The sequence below is a fragment of the Lepisma saccharinum genome, chromosome 10 (genome assembly GCF_977018435.1).
Source record: "Lepisma saccharinum chromosome 10, izLepSacc3.1, whole genome shotgun sequence".
Classification (NCBI taxonomy): domain Eukaryota; kingdom Metazoa; phylum Arthropoda; class Insecta; order Zygentoma; family Lepismatidae; genus Lepisma; species Lepisma saccharinum.
This window is the reverse complement of record NC_139238.1, coordinates 16732339-16754660: the sequence shown is the minus strand read 5'-3', so window position 1 is coordinate 16754660 and position 22322 is coordinate 16732339. Positions and strand designations below refer to the sequence as shown.

The 22322-nt window shown below is 38.2% G+C and overlaps 1 protein-coding gene across 2 annotated transcripts in view; it reads left to right on the top strand.

Moving 5' to 3' along the window:
* LOC145993795 (uncharacterized) overlaps positions 1-22322 on the top strand; it is a 101850-nt gene that overhangs the window by 56163 nt on the left and 23365 nt on the right. For both annotated transcript variants that reach the window (XM_083129600.1, XM_083129601.1), the window contains one exon: positions 11406-18028. In XM_083129600.1, coding sequence (XP_082985726.1) covers positions 11406-18028 — 6623 coding nt within the window. The remainder of the gene's footprint in view (positions 1-11405; positions 18029-22322) is intronic.

Genomic DNA, 22322 nt, shown 5'->3' with positions numbered 1-22322 from the left:
CGTAAATGGGTTCTGGACCGTAAGGAACCTCTTCATCTGTAACGTTTTCAATTCGGTCCATGATTTTTTTTCCAGATTAATTTAATTTCGGTCCAGGAACCTTATTTCCTGAAGAATTTAAATACGGTCAACGAACATTTTTTTCCGGATCAGTTTAAATAGGGTCAAAGTTCCGTATTGAAATGAAACAATTCGCAACTTGGTACTAATTTAGATTGTGCGAGAGAAAATGTTCCGGTCCTATAACGGAATCCTATAGAACAAATTAGAATGTATGTGTTCCCTAATCTTTAACAATCCCAGGGTTGTTAATGGTCCAGGTATTGTAAATAAATTCATTTCACATCCGGGACAGAAAATCAGCAAGTGTAAATGGGTTCTAGGCAGGGTGGCGACAGACCTGGAAAACCTGGAAAACCGGGAAAAGTCAGGGAATTTGAGGTGTCAAAAAAAGTCAGGGAAATGTCAGGGAATTTCGTCTTCATTGACTTCGAACACTCTTTTGACGAAAATTGTTATAACTCGGGCACTATGGGAGCAATCTACTTCGGATAACTTTTGTTTTGCAGATAAAACATCTGCGCATGCAACGGTGTACAATTTAGAACACCGGACCGAGGAAGGGGGGCTTGGGGGCACGTCACCCGAATTTCAATGGAAAAAACAAAAATCTGGAGTTTGCTCCCTCTTCTCCCACTATTTTGGGGAGAATGCGCGAACTTTAGTATTCTTTTCAAAGAATGGACATTTCTCAAGAGAATGAAACATGTTTTATGTTCGAGGGTGCCATACAAGTTGAATAATAAGCCAAAATGTGAAACTGTTTTTTTTTTACGAAAAATAGGTAATTTGCATTTTTGGAGGAACATTGTTATAACTTGGGCACTATGGGAGCAATCTACTTCGGATATGTTTTTTTTTGCAGATAAAACATCATAGCATGCAACCGTGTACAATTCAGAACACCGAACCGAGGAAGGGGGGTTGGGGGGGTGCGACCTCCGAATTTCAATGGAAAAAACAAAAATTTTGAGTTTGCTGCATTCTTTTCTAAGAATGGACATTTCTCAAGAGAATGAAACATGTTTCATGTTCTTTGGTGCCATACAAGTTGAATAATATGCCAAAATGTGATTTTTTTTTTTTTTTTTTACAAAAAATAGGTAATTTGCATGTTTGGAGGAAAATTGTTATAACTCGGGTACTATGGGAGCAATCTACTTCGGACAAGTTTTGGTTTGCAGCTAAAACATCGTAGCATACAACCGTGTACAACTCAGAACACCGAACCGAGGAAGGGGGGTTTGGGGGGGTGACCACCGAATTTCAATGAAAAAAAAACAACATAAAAATCTGGAGTTTACCTCCTCTTCTCCCGCTATTTTGGGGAGACGGCGCAAACCTTAGTATTCTCTTCAAAGAATGGACGTTTCCAAAGAGATTGAAACATGTTTCATGAATAATGAGCCAAAATGTGAAACTCTGTTCGGAAATGTGGCATGGATATGTTGCGGAGAGGGGGGAGGTTGGTCATCAATATGAATTTCCCAGGCTTACTCCAGACCTGTGTCAGAGTTTCCACCCAAACATAAGAGTATGAAGGTCCAAAAAGCACATTCATTTCGTAATCAGCACCATGATACCATATGGTATCATCGGGCCAGTACGACCTGACTCTGATGATACCAACCATATGGTTTCATCGGAGGAGTAAAGGTTAAGCCTCTAAATATTACGTGGAAAATGCATTGAATTACCATTTTTTCTTGTCCGTATGGGAGTAGTAAGGGGACTTGTCAACAGATGGAGGGGATAAGAGCGGGTGGCGCCGTCCGATAGTTGTCGGACGTCGTAGTAAGGTATTTTGTTGGGCGAACTGAAGGAACATGGAAACAAATATGTTCCATTGATACATACGATTTTTATCGAATATCGCCACCCGACAAAGTATCTCACTACAACATGCGAAAGAAATTGCATGGACTGCAATATCCAACAAAAATCGCATGCATAAACAAGAAGAGCTTTAGACTTCAAATATGCTGCTGGAATTTTATTACTCTTCTGGCTCACTTCATCTTAATGAATGTAGCAGTGCTTACGAAGGTTTTCTTTTATCATCCTGACGTATTGCTGGTTTCGCACAAGTTAACATACGTTTAGAATGACATTGCAATATTCTTAGATATCAAGAATAATCCAACCAAACGGGATATATTGAATACTATCACGAAAAAGTGAAACATAAATCTGCATTGGTGAACGTTATAAAATTTGGCAAGTGCATGCTCCCAACCTCATATTTACTGCAACACTAGTATTGCAATGAAATTAACGCCACTCTCTGTCCTGTCTGTTTAATCTCGTGAGAGATGGTCTTAAATCTCTCACTGAGTGAAGTTAATGTCCAATATTATGAAATAAAATACTAATAATAAGTACGTAAATATTTTAATATCATATGTACTCGAATCATTCAATCATAACAGCAAATCACTTCCTTCAAGAATTGACTTTTCTCTGCCAGCCCTGCTAAATTTTCACTTTCCACCTACTGATTTATACGAGGGGTGGCCAGAAAGTAATTTCCAATTAGTAGGTACATTGATTTTTCGCAAACGCCAAAACGTGAAAAATGGTAATTGCTGCGAAATTATGTTTAGGAATGTGCAGTGATGTCTGGACACATTTTTCGCCTGTTCGAAATATCGAAATAATGCGAATTTGGCAAAAAATGGGAATTGTTGGCATTGTTAGCGATTCTTTTAAAGAAATGTCCTAAAACAACGAAAAATTCCATGAAATCCAACATCCTTGTCTTTTCTAGGCCATGTTTGTGTACGTAGAACCTGCAAGTTTTCCAACATTTTACTCAAGAGTAAACTATAGAGTTATACGTACATGGAATAATTCCGACAGCCACATTAAATAATTTATTTCCCACGATTTTTTCAACTTCTATCAAAACCATTTGCATCACAGAGCAAAGTGGCAGGGTTCTAACAGGAGATCGAGTGAGTATCTACCGTCACACGGGAGCCAAATCTTCGTATTTGTCGCACGAGATATGTTTTGAATTACCAAGCTAAGTGCGCACTATTGGCATTTGTCGAGCGAGTAATAATGGAGCTCAGTCGTTAGGGCATCTGACTACTATGCGAGAGACCCGGGGTCGATCCCCTGCGGGGGAGAACCGGGATGTTTTCCACCTATTCAAACTGCTCCGGCGCCCACCCAGCATCATATGAAGCTGGTACCTTGAGGAAACTTTGAGGGATAAGGGTAGCCAGGAGTGTGGTGCTGATCACATCACCCCCACCTTTAGCCGTGATCAAGAAAGTGTGGGGCCCTAACTCCACACCAAAATTCCATTATCTAAATTCCTTACCTTAAAATTAATAAAGGGGTATGGAAAATAACTTTCCCAAAATAACTTTCAAGATAAGGCGTAAGCCATGTGACTTACAATTTGAAACAATAGTTTAAAAACACCATGAAGGTATAATTTCAGATATTTTCCAGAAAATGCGCTAAAATGAAAATGTGAATTTTGGGAAAAATAACACCGTATAGTTTAAAATAAAAAAGTACACCAATTTGAAAAAAAAATCAAAATATCAAGGTCCCTACCGATTAGGCATAAATAAAACAAGAATATCAGTTGTAATTTATTGCGTTTGTAACAGTGAGTCCTAACCTAATTGTCGGCATAATCAACACCGTTGTTCTGGCATTTGTCGTAGCATGGCACTAAATTTTGTATGCCCATGGTATATGTGTCTGACAGCAAAGACTGGAACTATCTCTACCGCAGTGTAGCTGTCAAATCCTTGCCCTGCCAGAAACCTCTTCAGTTAAACGAAGAGATGAAAGTTGGCACATTCAAGGCCAGATCTGTACAGGGAGTGGACTAAGATCTCTCACCTGAAGTGATGCAAAGGGCCTGTGTGTACTCAGCTGTATGGGGTTGTGCACATTCGATTGGCCTTCCGTGAATTGTCTGCACCATCGTCTGACCATACTATCACTCACGACGTCCGATCTGAACAACTCACACGATTGCTGGTGGCTCTGTGCAAATTCTGAGCATGCAATGTAGGCTACCTCGCAGTCGGGGATAGACTTTATGAGAGCTGCAATCTTTCACCTAGAACTGTCCTAAACCGGCTTCATTGGAACTGTACCAGATTACAGCTACATGCCAGTTCTTCCTGCCAGCATGTGTGTGTGTCGCTCTCCGACCACTAGTGCTGCGTATAGGCACCATTGGAGCTTTTTCAGGATACCCCTCGTATATGAACTTTCAGAAGCTTTTATTATTAGAGTGTTCCTGTTTTAATGTGTTGGTTTGCTAATTCAGGTTCCTGTACAATGCAATTCTATAAATTCCTTGCGTTAAATTTCTAATACTTACATACCCTTTTCGTCAGGATTAATGGTATAACTGCATGTTGTCAGTTTCACAGTACTTCACTTGGATATACTGTACTGAAGCAGAAATCCCATTGATAATGTAAGGAAATATGACTCTTTTGTACAATTCAATTGTTTCACTTATATGCAAGAGTTAAGTTTTTTGCTTTAGAGACAAGAGAGAAGTAGCTTTATGCATTGAAAAATGAGTCCGCACTCATAGTTTTTGCAAGCAGAGGGTTCCAAGCCTCAGTGGAAATATCAACATATAATACCGAGAATGTATAAGGAGACTGATAAATTACAAAATGTATTTCTTAATCAATCACTCTTATCTCATTTAGTCGTAACTTTAAAAATAATCAAGTATTTTATTTTAAACTTACTGCGTATGACAAAATTCCATAATCCTTCCTTAGCTTGTGAATTGTAATAATTTTCCAAATTCACTATTTTGCATGTTGAATTCAAATCATAGAGAATAGAGAAATTAAGACAATTTAATAGAAGATAATATTGGTATTTTGCAAAACCATACGTGGATCTGTATGAGTTTATTATTTCCATTTGCAAAAACATTGATTTAGTTTAGTTTCTAATTGTCAGGGAAAAATGTAAATTTTGTCCTGAAAAACCTGGAAAAGTCAGGGAATTTCATTTCTGCTTGTTTGTAGCCACCCTGGTTCTAGGCCTCAATTCGGTCCAGGAACCTTTTTACCGTATGAATTTAAATACGGTGCAGGAACTGTTTTTTCGGTAAAATTTAAATACGGTCCAGGAACCTTGTTTTGCGGCTGAATTTTAACACTGTCCAAGAACCTTTTTTTCCAGGATCAATTAAAATTCGGTGCAGGAATATTTTCCGGATCAATTTAAATACGATCCAGTATCCTTTTCTAATGGAACAATACACTACTAGGACCGAATTTAAATTGTGCGAGAAGAAAGGTTCCAGTCCTGCAACGGAACCCAATAAAACCCATAGAAGTTATGGGTAGATGGACCTTTGACAACCCTGGTGGAGGCTAAATGAAGAAAAATCACAAAATATGCAGAATTTTGAAACGTATTAATTCTAGAGCATGCACACTACTATATAAAGTTGACTACATACCTCGTTTCCCTCCTTAATTGAAATGTGACTTATTCTTCATCACATGTGAGATCAACCGCGCTGGGAGTCAAACGCGGTCTCCTGTGTTGGACATTTGGTCGATCAGTCGATCCTACTTCAATTTTTTCGAGAGGAAAACGAGCTGGCAGCTTCACACTCGAAATTTCACTTCGCCTACCCCCGTGTCGGAGTGGTTAGCACATCGTGTTATGATTGCAAGGTGTGCCGGGTTCGAATTCCAGACTGAGCATGGGTGTTTGTTGTGTCCATTGATCAATTTAATCATATCATCACTCATCCCCATCTTCGCAGTTAGCCAAATGTAACAGAAGAGCAAAGTAAAATGAACCAAATTACTCGAAATTTCACTCGCAATGCATGAAAATGAGATCTCAAGCACTCCATGATCCTACCGGAATCTCACGTTTACAGAAGCTAACTATGAAACCACTTCTTGGATCAAACTGTTCTTCGAACTAGCTGACCTGACAGTCATCAATTGTCGACCAATCAACACTGTAGGGCAAAAAGAAGCAGATGTTTCTTGAAAATGAGTGGAAAGTTACCAAGGAAGGCTATAAACTCGATACATTTCAAAGGCTTATTATGGTCTTTCCTTTCATTGCAGGTTATGAGCATAAGGGTTGAGTGTGGGAACCTGAAGGAACCGCGACATCTTTGTCATTCATCTCCCGCCAGAAAAGGGACAAACAGTAGAATTTTGTCTCTTGCAATTTGAAAAGCCTATGTCCATGTTGAACCATAAAGTAATTAACCCAGAAAGTCCTAGCTACCTGCAGTGCGTTTCGGCACGGCCGATAACCAGAGCCAGATGAAGAGAAGATTTTGTGGAAGGGGGTGACCTGGCTTAGTTCCCCTGGTGTGCATGAAGGGAAAGTGTGTTTTCAAAAGGTCACCGACTTCCCAGAAAGGGACGGCCCATAAAATCACTGCATTTCCTACCAATGCATCCGTTTGTATTCAACCAAAATGTATGTCACCGTAGGATCCGAGCGCTTCGAGTTCTGTCGGTTGCGGGACTTCTTGAGTCTTTTGTCAACATGGTGCCAATCAGAGTTTCTTGCTGCCAATGTCATTGCACCTATGAATCGGCTCTTCAGCTTGAATGGCAAAAGACATGTTGTACGGAGGAAAGTTGCACCGGAAATTACCTTCTTAATACGATGAAACCTGTAAAACATCCACAGATATTTATTCCGGGGTGGTCCCTCTGACAAAACATCAATATTCTCAAAATTCTTCGAACGGACTGTGTAAAACATTGCAATACTCCAAAAACTGAACCTGCTCTGCAACACAAGGAAAATGCCTCATTTAGCAATTAATGTGCCTTTGTTAAGTTGGTAAGTTCAGTATGGCACTACATTTTAAATAATGCTGATGGAATAAATCAATAAAGTTTGTTAAATGAAAACGACTCCTTACCACAAGAATATAATTATTCTTTACGGATATCCCCTATAACGGTCGGGGGTTCGACGTGCTGACCCCACGTCACCCCATTACTGGTTAAAGATCTCCACACCTTCAGGTAGGATTGTGGGAGGGAGACTGGCAGTCGGGAGATAGGCCAAGGCCCTTCCAGGGCTGTCGAACCACGGGTTATTATTTATTTATAGATGCTTAAATATATGTGCAACCTCACATGTCTTTCCAGTGACTTGTTGCAAGGGTTTGTTATTGTACTTGACTCAACATAATAAGCTTACTGTGTGAGGCAGATTCATACGAACCAAAAGCAAAATAATAACAATAATAATAATAATTTACTTCAAAATGACAAAAATGTATTTACTTGTTCTTGTTTAAATTTTGGATTCTTCGAAAAGTTTGTTAAAGAGTTGAGTTGGTGTTTTTAAGTCCACTTTATACACAGTAAGGCTAATCGGGACTGGACCTACAGTTTAAAGTAAGATGCGGACCACTGTGTACCTGCACCATTGTATCGAACGCGGGATTCCTCGATTACAAGGCAACAATGCTATCACTGCGCAATCGTTTTGTTAAAGAGGATTCTCAAAATCTGTCTTCACGATATCGAGAAAAATATGCGACTCGAGAAATCGTACAGTTTGTGAAGATAATTAGTTTTAACACGTTGCGTGTTTTAGACTGTTTCAATAGTAGAATAGATATTTGGTGCGAATAATACTACGTACTTACCCGGAGATATGAGGCATCCTGCCACCATTATACTTATTTAGCATGTATTGCGCTCTAATTCTGGACCAGTTGCAACTGTTTGCATTTTATGTGGTTTACCGCTGCACAAGCGGTCGTTCTATAATCTACTCAAGCTCAAAACATCTTTTGGACACAACGGCAACACTCAACGCCCAACCCTGCCTGTTGTTGACCTGCGACTGCTAGGGGTGGAAAGACCGCTCTCTCAAAATTCCGAGAAACGACAAAGTTCTAGGTTCCTACACTGACATCCACTATAGCTACAACCAGGAAAACGAGAACGAAATGTGGTTTTGGGTTCGTTCCACTCAAATTAAGAACAGTGTTTCTAACTGAAAGAAAAAAATACTGAAAAACTATTTTGCAATATTTGTCATGAAAGTAAAATTTTCAGCAAGTGTAGAACAGTTTGCCGGGGCCACGTGGACGTTTCGGGGGCCCAGTGCCCCCCGCCCCCCCCCCCCCTAACGACGTCCCTGGAGAGGAAAGAGGAGTTCACACGATTCTTGTTGGGAAACCTGATGGTAAGAGACCTATAGGAAGGCCAAGACGAAGATGGAGGTACAACGTTGAGATGGACGTAAAGGAAATCGGTAGGGATGGAAAAGAGTATATAGATCTTGCTCAAAATAGGGACAGATGGAAGGCCTGTGTTGCTGCAGCCATGAACCTTCAGGTTTAAGAAGGCTAGAGAGTTAGTTAGTTAGTTTATCTCTCCTCACACATTTCTTCACATTTTTATCAACTTCCGAGTACTCTGTTTGGGCTGGTGCTGTCTGTAATCTTGTTTTGCTTTGGTTTATTTTTGTTTTGCTTGTTTCCTATTTTTTATTACTTCCCAAGTGTCTTCAGACATCCAGTCTTTTTGTAGCTGATTTTTAATACCAAGTACCTTTTCTCAAGTTTCTAAGTAGATTCTCTTTACATTTTCCCAATTTGTCTCAATATCTGATTCGTACTGTGTACTTTCTGAGAGAACTTGGAATATATTATTTATTTCTAATTTCTTTTCGTTTTTCTTTCTCTGTCAATCTTTGAACATTAATTTTCTTTTTTCTTCCTTCAAACTTATTGGATGATGACATTATTTTTAGCTTATAATTGGCTACCACAAGATGGTGATCACTGGCAACATCTGCTTCTCTTTTATTCCTTACATCCATTAGCGATCTCCTAAATGTCCTGCTTATTGTTATGTGGTCTATTTGGTTTTCTCTAGTGTTATCTGGTGAAACCAAAGTTACTTTATGACAGTTTTTATGAGGAAAGATTGTTCCTCCAATGACCAATTCATGGTATGCACATAGGTTTACCAATCTTTCTCCATTGTCATTTCATCGTGCTGCGCCGTTATGGATCCCGGGTTCGAATACCGCTCGGACATGGTTGTTTGTAAATGTCCATTCATCAATTTCATCCCTCATCCCCATCTTCGCAAATTAGCCAACATGTTTTCCCATTATATGTTCAGTCCTTCATTTTGCGAGCCTACCTTGGCATTCATGTCACCCATGAGGATCAAAATATCCTTCTTCACATTTTTTATTGTGTCATTTAATTGTTGGTAAGATGCATCTTTCCTCTCAATTTCTGTTATCTCTGTAGGAGCATAACATTGTATTATAGTTATATTTCTAAAACTGTTCTAAACCTAGCTGTAATCATTCTGTCGGAGATGGGCTTTCATTCTATTAGGCTCTTCTTTGCCAGTCTGTTTAGGAATATCCCTATGCCATTCCTGTGTTCTGCTTTATCTCCTGTTTGTCCTATATTTCCTTCTTGTGTTGTTATTTCACCAAAGTCTATCCATCTCATCTCACTCAACCCAAGAATTTCTAGTTTGTATTTTTTTTTTCATTTCTCTTTCTACTTGTTTTAGTTTTGAGCTTTCAAGAGTTCTGATATTCCAACATCTTATCTTCGTTTTCCGTTTAACATCAAAGGTTGTCGTCAAAGCATCCGTCTGGTTGTGTTTCACTTTAGTTTCTTTAATAAGGTAATTTTAGATGTGCAGGTTATTGGTCTACAGCACCTGAGCTTTGTGGTGGAGCTGCCACCTGAAGCATCCAAGCATGCTGTTTTCTGTCAGGGTTGTCTCCCTTAGCCTTGGAAGATCCCTCTTCACCACAAGGCAGTGGTTCCTTTTTTATTTAACCCCAGAAGGAAGGGTTCCACCTTCTGTGCTGTACCAAAGGACTCCTTCTCCACCACATCAGCCATTGAGGTATTAGCTGTAACCCTGGCAAGGGGCAAGTACGAAATCATTTAAGACTGGTGGGGGGAGAAAGATCTTAATCTACAAACCCCCTCCCCCACAAACATACATATAAATTATACGATATACATATTTATAATGTTATTATGAGTAAAAATAAATTACTAAATTAAATTATTAAATTAGTAATTAAAAATAGTATTATTATTAATTACACACGAAGAAATAAATGTGTTACTTTTGTGTATATCAGATATTATATAGTAGCAAACTACGTCTTTACTAACTAACTGGTTTAAGATGTTAGTAAATTATGAAATAGTTGAAATGGTTTTATTATGTGTAAGTTTTTATTAAGTTTTTGCTTTATGTTAATATAAATCAATTAGATTTCATAGACTTTGTTATTGTTTTGCATTCTTGTTTTACTTTTATTTTGCGTATTGATGCAATTTGTTAATGATCTCTTGAGAGAGAAAAACCATTGGACACTCACAACTACACTAATTTGTGTCTGTATTCGATATTATTCTTAGTACAGTATATTTGGAATTAAAAGTAATTGCTTATCTTTTGTTTGTTGTAACAAAAACTCCCCCCGGAAATTTTTAGTTGGGGGATTTTTGAGGCCAAGATTGTTGGGGGGGAATTCCCCCAATCCCCCTCAGCATTTCGCACCCTAGCAAGGGACCCTTACAAGGTGCTACCATCTGGAGTCAGATGGACCAAGGTTTTTTTTTTTTTTTTAAAAAAAAAGGAGGTGTTACTCCTCCTGGTTTTCTACCTTCTCAGCCATTGAGATACGATCATTCATCTCCTTCCGCCTTTGGAGCCGTTAACCGTTAGGTTGCTTCTTAGTCTGGCTCTTCCTTGCCAGCCTTCCCGGCATGGGTGACCCTACAAGTAAGCAATGCTACCACCAGTTTAACCTGACAAGCCACTAGAGCATGCAAGCCCCATCACCAACTACAAGGTTATGCAACCACTCGTTCCTTAAAAGGATTTTTTAAAGTTTGAGATCCCCCCCATTTTTTTTATTTTATATTAGTTGAGTTCCCCTGGAGTCATCACTTGCACAGATAACTTTTTCATTTGCTTGCTCCACAGACTCCTAGGAGGGAGTATACCGATTATAAGCTGAATGTGTGCAATGCTCTTTTCCCATAGTATAGGGTTCCCATTTGAATGTAGTTGATATTGGTTTCACTGACAGCAATGCCATCTACGACATAAATGATAATGCCATCTTACAGCTGATTACCAGCAATATATTTTTCATATGGAACATTTTTGTACGATGTGTATTTTTTTAGATATTTATATTTTCCATTATAAATGGACTACCCTGTATATTATGAATGTGATATGCTGATGTGTAGTCTTATGTTCATTTTATTATATATGTATAGTTACAGGCTTTAAGTATCCTATTGCTAATGTGCTCGTTTTATTTTACAGATTATGTGTATGATGGCCCAGAATCCTGGGCCTTCCTAAGGTTACATAGGAGGCAATTAGAAAGAAGAAGGGAGTCTGCTGGAGTGAAAATGGCTGCTGAACGAAGTTCTTCACCCACCAAAGAAAAGTTGACATCCTCAGGACAAACTTCTCCAAATAATGCATCCAAGAAAAAGTGCAGTGCTGGTGGAAATGCAGAAAAACATTCTCCGTCAAAAGAAGAAACTGTTACAGATAGTAATGAAAACGAGAAGGATACTACAAACAAAAGGTTATTGGAGGAAACATCATCATCTTGTAGTGAACTTCCATCTCAACCTCAAAGCAAGAAGCCAAAAAGTGTGAGCAGAGTTAGTGTAGATACTGTTGCAAGTAAAACCCCAGAAAAGAGTTCTGAAAGTGTAACTTCCGAGAGTAAACTGTTGAGTTCTCCTGAATCTGTACCTGTTGTACGTAGTGCAAGACTGAAAGAACGAGCAAAACTGTTAAATAGTGATGGACGAATTGGTTTAAAAGATCTGTTGAAACACAAGGAAGATCAGGAAGATATTGATAGTCGAATGTTTACGTTTAAAAGCAAACATGTAGCATCAAAGAGTAGAAAAAAGTCTACACCAAAGTCAAGTACAAATAAAACCGATAAAAGTGTTAGTAGGAGCGTATCACCTAAAAGAAACTTGGTGGTAGAAAACGCTAGTTTGAGAACTTCCCCTAGAAGAAAACATGGGGAAGGAGTTTCTCCAACAAAACTAGATGACTTAGACCCAGCTACAACGATAGAATTAGATTTTAGTTTTCCAAGTGAAATATCAGAAGCCAGTGCGAGTGATTTATCAAAAGATAAGCTAAGTGAAAAGACTGATCAAGAAAATATATTTCTTTGTGACATTCCCCCTGAGCTTACACACTACCTTAAGGTGAAGGACGATGATGAGAAAGAAGATGTTGTAAGTCCACCAAAATTGTTACCAGAGGTAATCATGACAAGAAGAAAACATTTCAAGGATTTTATGGACATAGAACCAATAGATAATGTTTTTCCAAAGAAGCGAAAACAAGCAAATCTTTTGTACAAAGCTCTGCATCATAACATTCATAGGAATGGAAATGCTGCTGATAATTCCGGCCAGTTGTGTGCAACTACAAATGCGGGTATGAAGATATCGCGAAGGATAAAAAGAAACGCTTGGCGTAAAGGCTACATAAAGAGAGTAAAACCAAAGCATTCACCATTGAAATCAGGTTCCAATAAAAGTACTGAAGGTACTCTTGGAGGAAATTTTAAACGTCGGAAACGTCTTCACAAGTATTCTTTTGAATTAGATGCTAATGAAAGGGAATACCAAAGAATGATGAGATCATCAGGTCTTACGGTAGATATTGATTATGATGCTCCTTTGCCAGATGGTAGGAAGAAGAAGCGACATGAGACAAATTTCAGTCAGTTATTTGCTGGTGGCGGAATGAATGAAAATACTAGGCAAAGTAAATATATGAGATCTGAAAAGTCAGATATTGCATCTTTAGATGAAATGTTGAGGAAACTGGGATCAGATACCGAAAGCGATTCTTCCATAAGTAACTTTGCAAATTCAGTAAGATTTGGTTTGAGTCTTGAAGATGATGAAGTTTCCCATTCTGCAGCAGTAAAAATTAGTACTGGTCGAGAAGAAAGGGACATGATAGATGGTATTGAATTCTTGGCGTTTGAAACAGAACATGACATGGTGGAGTTTACAAAGATGGAATTGGACCACAAGAGTATTGCCAGCCGAAATATAACCAGCATGTTTATTGATGAAGGATTGGAACTTGACTTCAGTAGCAGTAATGATTTCGAAGCACAGCTCATACATCTGATGCCAACAAAAACGAATGATATTACTAAAATTAAGAGTTTGAAGTATAAAAATATTGCCTCAACACAAAACCCACTGGATGTGGAGGATGAATTTATTGAAGATGGTTTTGTAGAGGAGGGTGATCTACTTGAAGGAGCTCAAAGATCTATCAAAACTGAAAATTACTTTCCAGAAGTGTTCAGAGGATTTGATGACCATGATGCCAAAAAAGATGGTCTCAGCTTCAAAGACCTTGATTTTGCAAATTTGAAAGAAAATAAATCACATTCTATAAAAATTCAGAATACAAATAAGAGTGAAGCACATGCTGAAGGTGGTACCTCAATAGGCAAAAATGAAACGTCAAAGTGTGATCTCCAAAAGCCAGACACTAATAGTTCAATCCTCAAATATGCATTCAAGAAGCTCTTGGAATGCACCTTGGTTAAAGCTAAGGAGTGTGTTTTGGACAAAGCTAAATACAGCCAGGAAAGTATCGGTGACAGTGACTCTATTCCACTACAAATTGATGAAAGTTGGGCACAGTTTGCTGCATCAGCTGTTGTTATGCCCTCGGAAGATACTTCAGCCAATGTGAAACATAAGCATCAACCCAAAATAAAAGGAGAAACGTCTGTGTTAAGTTCAGATGTGTGCACAGACTCAAGTTCTTCTTCAGTTAAGAAGAAGATCAAAGCTATGAAATTACCGATCAGTCAGAAAAAAGCTATTAAATTAAAACAGCACGAAGCAGATAAGAGTAAAGTGATCAAAGCATCGAAGAAGAACGAGGTTTGCAAAGCATCATCAAGCACATCAACTATTCCTACAGAACAACATGTCTCTAGTGAGATGAATGTCGAACAGGTTAATGTGTCTACCACAGCTAATCAAGACTGTTCAAATGTGCCTAAGAAAGACTGTATCATTCTTACAGAAACAGCAATCGACTTATATGTTAAAATTCAAAATGATGTGCAGAATGTTTTGGATGAAATTGTGTCTGAAATATCAGATCGTGTAGTAAATACATCTTCAGAAAAAAGTAATGCAAACAGTGCACAAAGAAAGAATAAAAGTCGCAGAAAAAAGAAAAGATATGGAGACATGGTAAGAGAACTGAATAAAATTGGAGTAAATATAATTGACATTCAGTCTTCGGACAAACCCAAACCTGCCAAACCAAAAGAAACTGAATCCTGTAATAATGACTTTTGTAAACTGGGTTGTGTGTGTGAAAGTTTGCATGGAAAACCTCACTTGCCCGAACATTGTGGAAGAGTTGAGTGTATGTTTAATTGTACATGTGATGGTTGGAAGCAGAAAACTACAGAAACAAGTCGCTTATCTCTACTGTCTGCAGGTGCTGTAGCTCGGTTGGAAGAAGACAACATTAAGCATTTGGCAAGGGAGGAAAAAGTGTTCAAGCAAACAGTTATAAGATCAGAGAATGAAGTTGTTATGGTTGGTGAACGTAAGCGTCGAGAAATTAAGCTCCCGCAAAGATTGAGAGATTCAGCTATGATTGTAGGTCGTGAATTTGTTGTTGCAGAAATTAAAGATATACCAGTGCGCCCAAAACCCTCTGTGGCTCAAACTCCCACTCTAAGCCCTGAAATGGAGAAGGAATTGATAGAACGATATAACGTCAAACCTTGTTCTGTTAATGTCTCACGCCTCCATCAAAACATTGTAAAAAATCATGTTACTTTCTGCCTTTATCACTCAAAAACCAACTGCATCTGCCTTTATAAATATAACAAATTCAGAAAAGTACACAAGTCGCGTAATGTGGCTGTGAAGAGAACTATACCTATACCATGGTATGTTCATAACTTCAGTGAAAAATGTGCTCGAACAGCTGGTTATATAACATACAGGGTAAGAGTGTGGAAAGAGAAGAGAAGAGCCATTGCAGATGAAAGAATATTTCCACGTAAGCATGCAGGAAGCCTGCCAAAATATACAAATAGGCACGTGGGACCTGAATTGCCTCTTTTGCAGACACATTTTGTGCATTCAATGGGGTCTCGTGCATCGGGTATTGCCAATGACAACTCTGGCCAAAGTTTTGAGCATAGTGTTACCGAGGCTTGGGACGAGAGTGGAAATATGTTTAACCAATGCTTTGAAGATTCAGAAAGTGGAGAATTGAGCAATGAATCGCAAACCAATTTTGCCAAAATAGTGAGTGTTACTTCGCTAAAACCTGAAGAATTTGAAAAGGATGCACCATTGCCTTTTGACGAGCAACTAGGTGACTTAAATCATCAGGAATTTGATGAGCATTCTGCAGGTGAAATGATCTCTGAAAAAGCACTCAGTGAAACTGCTTTGAAAACAGAGAGACTGCAAAATATGTTAAAACAACACATGGACCGGAACACATTGGCTAATATGGCAGGTGGTAAACTTGATTTATTGGGGGGCTTCAAGAGTAAGCTGCAGTTGGTAAACATTGATATACTGAAGTCACAATATGAAAAATCCTTAGTTCATATGTGGCTTTATGAAAATAGAATAGCAAAAGCTGATGATCTACCATTGAAGATTTTCGTTACTTACAGCAATATTAGGCCTAATATTTTGTGTACAAACATCAGAGATGTACCACACGAATACTTACCAGACTTCATTCCTGATTTCTTGACCAATAATTCAAGTAGAACCCAAACCCCTGTTGCAAAGGAAGCTGAGTGTGCCATTTTGGTCCATGATGGGAATCTCTGGCAGTTCTTCGGAACTCTTAAGGTTGATAGTTTAGTGTCAAATAGTAATGAAAAAGGCCACAACAAGAAAAATGAAAAACCTATGGCACCTAACAATCGTACAGATAATTTTGGGCAGCCAGTTGAAGTGAAAAGGAAGTGGTATGCTATCAATATGGAAAATGAATTCAATATACTAGTAGTAAATTCTAAACGGTGCTCCGTAAGATATGCTTTACTGCGACAAGCTATAACGCTTGCCCAGGCAAAGAGGAAGACAATGAGAGTAATCTTAGACAAGAATACTAAAGAGGTGTCTCTTCCCAAATATGGGATATATGTTGTTCCTGGAATAGCACAATTTGCATTTATTGGCCCATATGGTCAGAAAGAGGATCATGGTCTCGACATATTTCAAGTTGTTGATGATAAATCGGTACAAGTGTTGCGTAAAGAGAGTAGTTTTTCCAACTTGCAAAGTGCAGGTCCAACAGTGGCTTCCAAGAAAATCTTAGGGAACATACATCGAACTTCCAAAATTCATCCAAAGGAACCAAAATTATTTCATCTTAATGGGGAAGAGTTTCATGGTCTACCTGGACTTTCTCCAAAGGATATTCTTAGAACCCTCATTACTTCTGCAAACCAACATATGAGGACTGCAGATGGGGAAACATCCAGGATAACAGTAAATAATGCAGGGTACAAAAATTTTGAAGCATCTGAAGAATCAAATGTTCGAGAAAATGAAGAGGAGGTCATGTTCATCTATGAGGGAAAGAGATCAGATGGGACGAAAAGTTCGACGAAGAACAGTCTTCAGAAATCTAGAAATGAATTTGCCAGTGGAGAAGAATGTCATCCTGCAGTAAGCAGTTCACAATGTTCAGAGAGTAACACTGAAAATCAAGAGAATTGTCTGAATGATTCAAAATGTGATGTAAATGAGATTCCAGTGAAACATAACAGTTTGGAAGCTGAAAAGGTTAAAAATGTGGATGATGCTGGAGAAGATAGAAGTAGCAGTGGAGGATGTAATGACCATTCAAAAACAGAAGACATTGTAAAAGATACTGGACATGCTGTAGAGAAAAGCCTTAGTGATACTGAACAGGAAGTTCATGCAAAGGAGGATAATGATTCTTTGACTAACAGTGTTAATAATTATGTCCAATCAGTTGTTGCACAACCAAAGGACACAGACATTATTAGTGTGAATGAAACGAAATTGGACCCTAACTTCCAGGGAGAACCAGTATCCATGGACTTGCTGAACAGTACAGAGAATGAGAATTCAATGTGTAGTCAGGAAGGGATATCACCTATCAATGAAAACATCTTGTTATGTAAAGAAATATTATATACTAATGATGAAGATCTAGACTGCACAGCACAAGACATTGCTAATGATTCATTGCTTCATGAAACCCAGTTAACTGAGAATAAAGATGAAAATGATTCATCCAATCCATTATACAGCAACTTACAAATTGTTAATCCTCGTACACTTGCTAATACGGAATCTGCAACAAACGAACTGGCAGAAATTTCTCACAGTGTAGCAAATGCACAGGGTACTGCTGTGGGAAACAGGGATGTTGATAGAGAGGCTGAAGATTATAAGGAACATAGTACTGGACATTCAGAAGAAGAATTAGATGTTGAAGCTCCATGTAATGACATTGTGGAAAAATTAAGGAAGGATGCTAGTGCAGATGTTCAATCTGAGGATGTCTTTAAAGTGCCAGCAGCAGTAAAAAAAGCTACACCAATGAAAGTTGTTAAAGTAGGTCGTTTGATACCTAATGTCCCTGGTATGCTTCCAATACCAGCATGCTGGGGTGAAGATAATGTTATCACAATACCTCATCTAGACCAACCAGGAAAGAGTGTATTTTTTTCAGATTTAAAGACTACGGAGCGGTGGCTGAACAATTTTCTAAAGAGGAAAGTTACGTTTGTTCCCAGTGATTTCAGAATACGCTGGCTTTTCCAGAAATGCAGTAAGGAAAGTGCAAGGGCCATGCACAGGAACCTGCTTACAACAAAACAGTTTTATATGGATAAGAAAAACGTAAGTTTTTATGCTCCTTCTTGTGTAGGTGTGATTGTTCATGCTTGTATCATTGTGTATGTCTGGTGATTGTTCAAGCCAGAGGTATCACATTATGATTTGACTTGATGCTTCCTGTAGGCAAATCATGAAATTCCCTCAGAATATCAACAGGTCTGTTCCAAATGGGCTTTCTAACTATCAGGAGCTAAGGAAACTCATATTCGTGGATTGAAGTGAATCTGTTAAATTGGCTATCTGGAACTGAGAATCATAAGAGAATCTCTTTATCGAGATTTCAAAAAATTAAATGTTGCCACTTTTCCTTAAAAATAATACTGTTGTCAATGTCACAGTTAGAATGTGGTACTATTTCTGTTCCATCAGAGCTGAGCTTAAACAGATACCAGTAAGGATTAATTTGAATTGTGTCACCAATACCCTGCACTTTTCCGGAGTGTTCTGGTGTCTGCAAACTATTGTATGATGCTATTTTGGAGTCTAAATATTTTGCAAATTATGCAAAATGTACAATTTTCATTAATTTAGCACATAGTTTGCACCATCTTGCGATTAACTGATAGCTATATTTAACCCTTTTGGCATGGAGAACGTGTATTTACATTTTCTCCTAATATGCATAAATTGTGGATAATATAGATATGCATTTTCAGTCTTTTGGTGCTTATGGAAATGTGGTCGTGTTTCTACGTTGTTCATCATTGTTTCACTTCAAACGTTTGACATTTCAGTTCATAACTTGCCCATTAGATGGCAGTAAATGCTGTTCTGTGTTCTTTCTATACTTCTCCATGTAGTGAGTGTGCTGTGTATTTTCTCATTTTACACAATGGCTGACAGAGCTATTCCGGGTTGCTCCCGACAGATATTCTTCCAGGATAATATTCAGCATTTTCTGGAGTAGTTTGTATTCATACACAAAATTTAATGTCCACACAGTACACAGTAACAGAATAATGAGGAGAGAATAAAGTGACAAAAAAAAATTAAGAGATTTTCGATTTTTTGGGATGGCAAACCTTTATGCTTGAATTAAAATAACACAGTTTTTGTAAATTATATTTTGAACTGTAGTATTTGGTATTCGGTATTTGTACACAGAATTTTAGGCATGTACAGTACATGGTAACAGACTATAAATAAAATGAACTAGCAATATATAGGGTGATTTCGCCAGTAGTCAGCCCTTTAAGAGAAATTTTTATTTCAGTGATTTCGCGTGAATAAAAATCCCAGTACATTTTCTAGTAATCAGGATGTAAATAAAATGGAGAATTGCAGTTTTATGTCTGCAGTATTTATTATAGCACAAATAAACCACAAAATATAGCAATTAAGCTCACATTGTAAAGAGAGCAAAACTCCCAGTACTCAGCCACTGAAATTCAGAAGTCAGCCATGGTCAACACTAGTAGTCAGCCTGCAACTGCACAAGGATAATATAGGTTGCCCCAGGTCGGATATTGTTTCACAGAGCTGTTTTCTTATGCTTAAAACATTTTAAGAGAGTATATATTTAAAAATGAAGGTTAACTTATCATGTAAGTAACATTATGTATGCCTAGTAACATTAAATAGGTATACTTGTGGGTGACATTAAGAACACCTGACTTCACACAGACTGTTGTTTTTTTTAACATTAAGGATAGGCCCTAGTATAGATTTTATGAAAGAAAAAATACTTTTGTGAGAACCAGTCATTATTTGGACCAACTAAGCACACTCTGGGCAGGCAAACCCTTGCTGAGATACATCTCTATAAGGCAAGTTACACAGCTCTATACATTTCAGGTGGAACCAGCGAATGCAGTAATCACAACCAATCTTTTTAAGATCATCATCTTCGACATCACTTATTAACTCTTCATCACACACTGCACATTTTTCATGACTGTCTTTCCTTTCTCCAGTGCTACTGTTAGATGGGCCAGATCGGTGTCTCTTTTGAGATTTTGTCTTTGAACTTTCCAGTTTTTTCTTGTCATTCCGCATGGTCTTTTTTCTTCAGTTTTCTTCCTTATTTCTAACTTTTCTGCCACATGTTTTCTCCATGCCTCTGACAATATTGCGTGTGGATTATTTTTCTTTTTTCTGTCCTTTGGTTCCTTTCTTCTTATAAGACCAGGCCAAAACACATGGCTGTCAAATCGTCCTGGTGAAGGGACTGTTGATGATTGAGGAGTTGTGTCTAATGGGCACACTGTTGTTGGAGGTGGAGAGAGAGATTCATGCATCCCAGTGGTTGCTGCTGATGGGGGAAGTCTTGTTTCTGGTGGGGAAACTTGCTTGAGAATGTCCTGTCATTTCTGGTGAGGAAGAAACAGTTGGTGGTAGTCACTGTACTGCTCCACCTGAAGAATTAGCTACTGGGGAAAGGGAACTGGTTGTTGGTGGAGAAACAGTTGGAAGAGTAACCACCTATTCCTGATTCACTGTGTGTCAGATCAAAAGTAGGCTCCAGAAGTCCACTGGTAGTTCGTTCCTTGATACATTCCAGGCGCAAGATTTCCCAAGTCAGAATCAATCTGATTATCAGCAGAAAGGCTGTCTGCATCATCTGGTGGAACAGGGAGAACCTCATGCATTTCTGACTGAACACAGGTAGGGGCAAGAGAGTCTGTTGAAAAGCACGTAGTTTCATTTTCTCCTGAAGTCACTGTTGCACTGCTGATTTCTTCAACAACTGCTGCCACATCAATGCCTCTTCTCTCAAGTCTAGCTTGGAAGTGTTTAATTACAACAATTGCAACTTCACATTCATCTCTTGTTGGTTTCATTTTAATATTAGTACTACCTTCTTGTAAGTTTGTGGTCAAAGACATCTGCTCCAAAGCATTCTGCACACAGTTTGTGTAGTCTATGGCCTTGGTGGTGCAGTCGGTAAGGCCTGCCCTACTCCCTACACCCTGGCTACGGGCCTGCTCTGATTTATAACATGTGAATCAATGGAAAAGCATGAAAAGTAAATTATTGTTAACCTACTCCCCTCATTCAGTTACCTGTAGGCTAATTATAATATGACTACAACTTCCAGCTTACAATTTCAATGTATTTTTCTTGTTTATTTGGTATGAGCACATATTAAAATAACCTGCTTATCAATGCACTCATTGCGACAGGTGAAAGAGGCACTTTATAATAACTAGAATTTTTAAATACCTGTGATTTTCCTTCTTCAGCAGAGGGGGCTGACTACAGGATAAGCTGGCACCAGTAGTCAGCCACTTTCGTGATATGGGGGCTGCCCACTGGAAGGATTTGTCTCATAGCATTTTAAACAGGACCATGTTACAGGGATTACTGTTCTACGTCCAGAACATGGTAAGATAGTCCCAACGAGCCAACCAAGGTTAAATCCAGTAGTCAGCCCCTGGAGGCTGACCACTGGCAGGAAGCCTGAATTCACAACCCTGTACTCAGCATCCCCCCTGTCGACGTACAGACATTAATATACAACTTAAAACGTCTTTGAAACAAATCCTTATTCCTTCTAACACAACTACAAACAAAATATTTGGTAATTCTTCACTAAATAACCTTGTTACCTATTTGTCATCACAGTTGCTGTTGCTAATTTTTTCGTTAGAAAAAACACGTACTTGCATCAGTAACACAAACAGCTCCACTGGATGGTTCATTCCTTCTTCACCAGATGCCACCACCTTTCACACAAAGGCTGGCTGACTACTGGAATATGGTTTTTTAATTCTGTTACCAATTATAGATACAAGGTTTAGTGGTGGCCTTATAAATGTACATTTTTCTGCGATGTGGCTGACTACTGGAGGAGGCTGACTTTAGGAACATCCACCCTATATATATATATTATTAATATGTTTTGGGATGGCAATACTTACTTACACTTAAAGAAAATACATAATATTTCACAAGTTTTATTGTAAATTGTAGTATTGTGTACTAGTACACAAAATTTGATGTGTGTACAGTACATAGTAATTAACACAAAACATAGTAATTAATTTTCAGAGAAGGGTCCAAAATGGTACATTGGCTGTGTTAATTCCATTTCTCTGCATATGTGCCGAAAGGGTTAATATTCTGATTATCACATTTTGAATAGTATTGATGGATTGATAAAGATTGTCCGCACTGGTATCAGTTCTTGGTAGTGATACTTGGCATAATTTATGTTTAATATTCATTGAATTACTCAGCATACTTTTCTCCGAATACTCAACTTTATTTTATTTTAAAATGAAGAAAGGTTATATTTAAGTATTTCGAGTTTGTTGTTGTTGAAAAGTAGAGAAGCAACAATTATTCAATTATGAAT